This window comes from Alosa sapidissima, chromosome 19 (genome assembly GCF_018492685.1).
Source record: "Alosa sapidissima isolate fAloSap1 chromosome 19, fAloSap1.pri, whole genome shotgun sequence".
In the NCBI taxonomy this organism is placed as follows: Eukaryota; Metazoa; Chordata; class Actinopteri; order Clupeiformes; family Clupeidae; genus Alosa; species Alosa sapidissima.
Genome location: NC_055975.1, coordinates 25,461,519 through 25,470,574, shown reverse-complemented (window position 1 = coordinate 25,470,574; position 9,056 = coordinate 25,461,519). Strand labels below are relative to the sequence as shown.

The following is a 9,056-nucleotide window of genomic DNA, read 5'->3' as shown; positions in this document are numbered from 1 at the left end:
CCGGTGAAAATGGCGACTTTCTCCGCTGCGCCTAGCGTCCCCAGGCGGAAAACCAACCTTGCAACATTGAGACTACTATCCCGGAAAGAGAAGTGAGAAACAAGAAACTCGTTTTAAATCGTGTTTCTTACCTTGTAACATCCACATTGTCCTTCCGAACTTATGCTAACCGTTTCGCTAGCTTGTAAACAAATCCATGTGCTTTATCCTTACCTTTTTCCATAGTTTGAAATAGCATAATGCACAATTTCTCCAGCAGAGGGGGACATATAGATAATCCTGCCAAGTTTCCCTTTAAAGTGATTCCTGCACCGAAAAATAAATAAAATAAATCCTCACATGCAATTGATGAACCCTCACATCCCTGTGTTTTTTAAAAGATCAACTTTACAGCCAAACTCTCATTCTCTTCCACTACCCAGATAGTAAGTCGCCCTGTCCGCTAACTTTTGCTAGATCCAGACTACATTTATGTGCTGCTATCCAGACAGTTAGCCGCTATTTCTGAGTGACCCTCTCTTAGTTCCTATCCCCGAGAGGTCACGCTAGAAGGCCCACAGTGACAGGCTGGCATTGAAAGGCAACATTTGCATGACCTCAGGCAATGACTGAGGTCCAAGACTACAGGCAGGTGAACAGTAGGCAGGCTACGGGGGCTGGCATGGGACAATTTTCATGGCAGCTTCCCTTGTCATTACAAGAACAAAACAAAAAAACATCTGAGCTTCCTTCTGTCTAAATGAGTACTGTGATGCTGATAAATCCTAGCTCTACCCCACCTGCAAAGCTTCAGAGGATGCTGTACTAGTGACTGCACAAATATTATTGCACATATCAGCATACTGCTGCAGCCAGACTCACACGGTTGAGTGTGTGTGTATGAATAAGGATGTATGAGCGAGCATGTAAAATATGGGTGTATGTCTACAGTATGTGATGTAATGTAAATGTGTGTGTGTGTGTGTGTGTGTGTGAATAAGGATGTATGAGCGAGCATGTAGAATATGGGTGTGTGTGTACAGTATGTGATGTAATGTAAATGTGTGTGTGTGTGTGTGTGTGTGTTGCCCATCACAGGTGTGTGTCTGTAAAGGTTGTGTGTTCCTTCCTGACAGAGCCCACGGAGCTGAGTTCTTTAATGGTCTCCACCAGCTCCTCATCTGCGATAAACTAGAGGGAAACAAAACACAGAGGACACTTTGAAACCCACACAATTACTTTCAAGCCGTACTAGATACGTTTACATCATACTATAACTTTAAAAACATTCAGAAAACATAACTTAGACACACATTTCACACACTCACAAATGTTCACTCTCTCTCCCTCACACACACACAGCCTCTCTCTTACACACACACACACACACACACACACAGCCTCTCTCTTACACACACACACACACACACACACACACACACACACACACACACACACACACACAGCCTCTCTCTTACACACACACACACACACAGCCTCTCTCTTACACACACACACACACACACACACACACACACACACACACACACACACACACACACACACACACACACACACACACACACACACACCATGCCACTGTCTGTGCCCTGCACCTCAGTGTCCCACACGCCGTCGTCCATCAGCGACTTCCTGTCCGCCTGGTCGATCAGCTGACTGATACTGCGGTGCAGGGAATTCTGGGAGTAGCCGTGGCTCAGCTGGCTCTGGGCCGGAACGCGCATCACCGACATGGTGTTCGGGTAACCATGGCGACCAGAGCGGGAGGTGCTGCCGCCTATCTTGGTGTCCACAAAACCCTGTAGAGTCACACAGTCAAAGGCACATTAGCTGCCGTCACCAGGACTCATACACTACACCCTAGTGGACAGCAAAGATTCTAGAACAGCTCTGTTCTAGAATCTTTGGTGGACAGCTAACTCTGGAGCAGACCAGGGCCAGACCAGAACCAGGTCCACTCCAGAGTGGCATTGACCAGGGATCTAAATCCACAGACAGAGAAAGTTGAACCGGATACAAACATCGTCTCTAGGTAACAGCTAACAGGTGAACCAAATGAAATCTGTTGAGAGCAATCCATGCATACATTTCCTGTTCTGTACCTAGACTACTATAGGGTAACGCACCCCAGAAGAGACAGGAACCTGCACCACTCCACTTAAAAATATTAATTTCTTTATGAGATATTCCTTTTCCTCAGAATACATTTGCTTCCTGTCAAGGTTGTATTTTTCCTCAGTGTTTTAACTGAGGTTCGGATAGATCACCAAATTAAGCAATAAGCCCTGAGAGGGCATAGGTTCCATTGATTTTAGAAGGGGTGTTGTTAAGCACGCTATGAAGCGTATCTTTACTAGGGGTGGCAATAACTGTGGAGGGCACTGCACATGGAGGGCACTTACTCCATCTAATACTATTAATATGTGAAAACACTCTGGGTAATAGCATGCTCTGGCTAAACAAGTGCAATTTAAAGTGTTCAAAGTGTTCCTCAAAATGAAACTCTGGCTGTCTGCCTTAGCATGCACTGGTTGAAATGCAAACAAACATGTAAACATGCAAATCCATACTTCACCTGGAGTCTGTGCTGCTCCGGATGCATAGGATGCTACTTAAGATGCATGCTACTTAGGATGCATGCTACTTAGGATGCATGCTACTTAGGATGCATGCTTAAAAGTACACACTCTGTCAGCATACATGAGGGTGCATACCCTGTGATAGCAAGCATGTGTCAACGTACACACACACGCACACACGCACACACACAGTGTCACACATATAGTGCATAGTCACACCCTAGGATGGCATACATGGGTAAGAGAATGCACACACACAGTGTCACACATATAGTGCATAGTCACACCCTAGGATGGCATACATGGGTAAGAAAATACACACACAACACACACCCCTGCCCCTCTGAAGAGCCTCCTCAGTAGGCACCCATCCGTGTCTGTACTCTACCTCCGTGTGCATGATAAAGCCCTTTACACACACACACACACACACACACACAGTGTACTCTACCTCCGTGTGCATGATAAAGCCCTTTACACACACACACACACACACACACACACACACACATATACACACACACAGTGTACTCTACCTCCGTGTGCATGATAAAGCCCTTTACACACACACACACACACACACACAGTGTACTCTACCTCCGTGTGCATGATAAAGCCCTTTAGCGTGACAGTGCTGCTGGAGTTGATGGCCTCAGGCACTGTGTCAAACTGGAGTGAGAGGAGAGAGAGGAGAGGAGAGGAAAGAGAAAGAGAGAGAGAGAGAGAGAGAGAGAGAGAGAGGACGTATATGACAAAGATAAGTGAGTTTCTTACCTTGTGCTTACTGATAGTGGGCTTGCGGCTAGAGGCATGTTTAGGACAGGGCTTCTGATAGGAGCAACAGCAGCAGCAGGAGAAACAGCCAGGCAACAGCAGAGAGAGGAAGAGGAAGATGAAGAGAGGAATCACAGGTGAAGAGAGGCAAAGATGCGCACCCCTGTGCTATGCACTCAGGTGGCCATTAGAGGATGGTGTGCATGGTAAGGTGCTCAAGAGAGGACAGAATAAACCAGTGAAGTATTTAATAGTTTGCTACTGCAGCCATGAAAGAAAAATGATTGAAAAACAGAACAGAAAAATAAAGATGTTCTGGTTCTGCCAGGGAAAATGAAAGTGTCCAATACGTTCAATGGCCAAGGTAAAGGGAACTATAACTGGACCAGAGACTACGGCAACAGCATTTAATGGGATAGGTATGCTTCCACTGTTGTAATTATTAGAAGAAGCCACAAGGTGGCGTCTGCCAGGGACAGTAATATGAGGACTATTACTGCCCCCTTGTGGAAAAATGCACAAAGTGCCAGAGTAAGGGATATTGTTCACTGAAATGAAATCTGTCATGACATTTACAGGGAAGAAAGTTTAATCTGACATATGTATAACAATGTATATATAATGTAAATATATGTATAATATATATATATATATATATATATATATATATATATATATATATATATATATATATATATATGTATACACTACATATTCCCACTACAATTCCATATTATTAGATAGATAGATAGATAGATAGATAGATACTTTATTGATCCCCAAGGGGAAATTCAAGGTCTCAGTAGCATACAGACATCGCATACAACATGCACTTACAGCAGAAATGGTAAATATAAATATAAACATATAACAAAACTCCACTGTACAATAGAGACAGTAGAAGATAAGAAAAACTAACAAGACTAAATACTAAATATACTATATAAATTAAATAAAAAGTATTTTAAAAAAGTAGTCCAACAGTAGTCCTGTAGTTCTGTGTGCATGGTAAGGTGCTCAAGAGAGTGAGTGTCATGGTGAAGGTGCAAAAAGTAGTCCAATAGTGCAACAGTGCAATAATAAGGTCTAGAGACCAGCATAAATAATATGGACAAATAAGAGAGTAAAGTATAATGTAGAGAAGGTAATATAAAAAAACTATGTCAGTGCAAGAATAGGTTGAGGTAAAGGGTTACAGCCATTCAGTATTGTAGCAGAAGCCATTGGTCATGTGTGCTAATATAGCATGAAAAACAGTGTAGCAGTAAAACGGTAGTAAAAACATTAGGCTGTGGACAGTAGTAAAACAGTAGTACAACAGTAGTAAAACAGTAGTGGGCAGTCAGGAGCTTGCTGCACACATTGAAGGACCGCAGCCTCCTCAGGAAGTAAAGCCTGCTCTGCCCTTTCTTGTAGAGTGCGTCAGTGTCAGTTTATTGTCCAGGTGGAGACCCAGATACTTGTAGGTGCTTACCACCTCCAGGTTGACCCCATCAATGGAGACTGGTAGCAGAGCGGGCTTAGACCTGCGGAAATCCACCACCATCTCCTTGGTCTTTGAAGTGTTGAGTTGAAGGTGATTGAGTTTGCACCATTGCACAGTCCTCCACCAGGCTCCTGTACTCCTCCTCCTGTTCGTCCCTGATACACCCCACAATTGCAGTATCGTCAGAAAACTTCTGCATGTGGCATGACTCGGTGTTGTAGCAGAAGTCAGATGTGTACAGGGTGAACGGACTGGAGAGCACAGTTCCCTGTGGCGCTCCGGTGCTGCTGATCACAGTGTCAGAGAGACAGTTCTTCAGTCTGACGAACTGCGGTCGCTCGGTCAGGTAATCTGTAATCCAGGTTACCAGGTGAGCGTCCACACCCATCTGCAAGAGCTTGTCTCCCAGTCTGAGGGGTTGGATGGTGTTAAAAGCACTTGAGAAATTAAAGAACATGATTCTCACAGCACTTTCTGGGATCTGTGTGTCTGATGGCTGTTTACTGAAGTCGTTGTCACCTCATTGTTCGTTATCACCATGTGGGGTGCATTATCCAGTGATGGTGGGGGTACGATAGCCTGTGATGGTGGAGGTGAGTGTTGCACTGGTATTGAGGGGGTGTGGGGGTGGGGGTGGGGGCTGGGGGATGACCACCTCCCTGATGTCCCTGTCAAGGCTGCCAGAGTCGTGGACACCTCAACAGGCACAGGCAAGGAGGCGACAGGCGGGGGCAGGGTGTGAGGTGATGGTGGCTTAGGTCGTTGGGTGTCACTGGGATGCAGAGCTGGAGAGACTGGGAGACTGGGAGGTGGGGGTAGGGCAGGCACGCAAACAAGAGCAGTGTCTGAGTCAGCAGGGGGTGGTGGACAGACCACCACAGACCATGACATCAAATTTATTTAAAATATACATTATTTAAACAAAATGTTTATTCTGGAAAACTTTTTGGGCTCTCTGCATCTGTGCGCTAAACATAAATAAACATAATTATTTCAAGTGTGTTCAGAGTCCCGTCTTCCTGCCAATACAGTGGGTATCAGTTAAGTTTGGACGGGTTCCTTCATGAATCACTCACCCCATTTTCTCGGCAGAAATGGCACAGACTGCAGTTGACCCAAACAACCACCGGGTGGCTCTTGGGAGTTCTGCCACTACTATTTTTGATGCGACTTGACTTACTGCTTCCATGATGCATCCAGTTTCCAAGTCAGTAGAAAAATCAGAGAATGTTGAGCCATTACCAAACATATATGATAATACAATAGCGTGAGATTATATATCTTATCAGGGACGTCGCCAGCCGATTTTGCCGAGGCTTCAGCCCCGAATGTTTCGAGTGTAGCGCCGAATGTATTTTGCAAAGTTGACTAACAAATATGAAACCATTATTCGGATCATGCATTGGAACTGTGAGAAGAGATGGACCTATATAAAAGCAGGACACGGGTTTCCTCTCACTCTCCTTCATGCAGCAGATCTAACTTGAACGTTACCTTAGGCTACCATAATTTGAACCGTAGGCTGCTTAGAGCGCGTGCGCGCACACACGAGAGAGAGAGAGACAGAGAGTCAGTCAGTTCCAGGGTTGGGCATGTCATTGTTTGCATGTCCTATTTAGTATAAGAAAGTTATTAGGAAACCATAAAGGCAACAAGGTAGGGGTGCGAGTTTAGTGCAGCCCAAAATCGCGTGCGCTGTATTTTCTCTTTCTTGCCCAAACAAAATGTGCAAATAGCGTAATTCTGCTTCATAAAGTTGAACAAACGCATGTGGTAAATTTATAGATAAATATAAATAGCCTACTGTCGTGCAGTTTATGGGGTAGGCCAACTTGGAGTGAACTTACACACGGGAGATTCTTTCTCTAGTCGTAGCTGAGCAGAGTTGGTTGTAACGTGTCATTAATCACGTTACAGTTCCTACAGTGTGCGAGCAAAGATATTCAGAATTCTGGGAGGGTGACAAGAATATTGGCAAAAAAAATAGAATTCATCGGAGTAGGCAGTTTGTTACTAGTGAGTGGGAAACAGTGCACAACTAACTAGCTAATGACTAGTCTGATGTCAATCACACCACAAATTGATTCCAAGTGATATTACAAATACGAATATTACGAATTGATTGAGTGATATTACAAATTTGAAAAGAAAAATATGAAGGCAAGTGGCAGACGAGGCTAGAGTTGGAGGGATATTGTGTTGTTGTAAAGGAGCCCAATCGCCTATTTCTCAGTTGTGTAATAAAAGCTGTATCATCATGCACTGGTCGAAATTTGCCAGGGCGGATAAGCATAGTTGTAAAGGGCATGAATAAAAAAGGCAAAAAACGTCCTTTGCCGAACCCAAAATTAAAAATAAGAATTTTATCTTAACGAAACAACTCAATATCACAGTGGGATATGGGATATTGTAGGAATTTCACTTAATTTGCAACCGCAACATGCCTGCTTGCGACGTTCAAACGACAACGATGCGTTTGAATGTAGCACACAAAAATGTTTAAACAGCTGGACAAATGATTTAGCTAATTGATTATAGCCTGTACACCAGCAATTGTTGAACATTTACCTGTACAAGGACATTGACAGTAGCAGAGCCTAACAAGCAGATGTTGCAAAAGACGCAATTAATCAGAAATAAATAATGTAATCTGCATATTTAACAAACTGCAAGCAACAAGAGGGTCGAGTTCGCTGCGAGGCCAAACCCAAGAGCAGAGCCTGAAATCTGTCTAGGCAGTCGATAGGCTATGGTAACAAGTGTGTGCCTGGAAAGACGATAGAAGATATGCTTTCTGAATAGCACAAATGTTCTTCCCAATCGTTTCCATAAAATAGTCAAATGTCATATAGTCATAAAATAGTCAAAATGTCAAAGTCAAAACTAAGTCTTATAATGACGTAATGGTATAGTCTTTTTTCCATTTAGGATGCGCAGGTGAGGGATAAGGCTTTCATGGTGGACCACACACTTTTTCTTGAGTCAGGAACTCTACACATAGGCTTAGACCGTCCATAGCAGCTCCAGCGAAGACGGCTCTGGTCATCCCATCTTACCCTCCCCCCCACTTCCTGTAGCTTATGAAGACCTGCAGGGAGTAAAACCACTTGTTGCCGTTTTGGGACATTAAGCTTTTTCATGTTAATGAAAAACCCCTTCTTTCACAAGCAGGAGCGCGGGGCACAAAGTAACACTTTTTGGCTCTTAAAGCAGGTTGGAAAAAGATTCCAGGTCCAGGCACTCAGTAGGATGCAAAAAATGATAATTTATTATTAGGGGCTAAACCATTAAAAAACACCAACACATGTCGGCTCACCAGCCTTCATCAACTGCTTCATGAACTTTTAACCCTTCCAAGAGCACCAGAGGATACAAGGGATACCTGTAGTGCTCCAGCTCCAGCTTTTGTCTTAACACTTTTTGGCTTTGGCTAAATATTTCTAAAATCATTTAAGTTTCACTAGTCGTATGTTTTAACAAGCAACATACATATCTCTGTTACAAATGTGCACTGGAAGTTTGTTTGTAGGACCTACTGTTCTTGTACAATTCCACCGAGAGTGGTGATAGGTGAAATCAAAGATCCTTCTTTAACCCTCTCTGGTGAAATGTTACAACCTGCCCCATATGCGGGGTTAGTTGTAACTCATGCAAAAGGCTGTTTTTAATTCAATTAATTCAATAAATGTATCTGAATGTGTATGATAGGATAGGATCTGACTATTTATGATTCATAACTCATGCACTAATAGCAGACGTGTGTCGAAAATTGACTTTATTTTCCATACGGAGAAATAACAAATGCGTCAATGGAAGCAGAGTCTAACCAAGGTCAATCTTGCCAAGAAAAGCCCTCAAACCTGAAAACACATGAGGCAAAAGTGCAAAACATCACAAAACTAACTAAACTAACACGCGCATATTTTTGTATTGCAACATCATTGAACAGTTGTAACAGCGTGTTACAACTAACACCGCTGGGTCACGTTTATTATAAGATAAGATAGCTCCTGCTATGTGCTGACTACATGTTTCAAAACGGTGTTAATTTTTAACCTACAAGACAATTATTAGATGATACAAGAGTCAGTGAGCTGCACCCACAACTCAGTAATCGAAAGACAAGTAGCCTACCACCTACTTTGATGCCTTCAAAAGACGTTTTGCTGTAGATCTACGTGAAAACACGTCCATACTGACTGAACATTTGTGGAACA

General features: G+C 43.4%; 1 protein-coding gene across 1 annotated transcript in view; it reads right to left on the bottom strand.

The window, feature by feature from the left end:
• Nucleotides 1-1,071: 1,071 nt before the first annotated feature.
• The window catches only part of ush2a (Usher syndrome 2A (autosomal recessive, mild)), a 302,735-nt gene continuing 294,750 nt past the window's right edge, over nucleotides 1,072-9,056 (bottom strand). Inside the window, 3 exon segments of the mRNA XM_042073212.1 lie at nucleotides 1,072-1,170; nucleotides 1,572-1,799; nucleotides 3,354-3,407. Coding sequence (XP_041929146.1) covers nucleotides 1,072-1,170; nucleotides 1,572-1,799; nucleotides 3,354-3,407 — 381 coding nt within the window.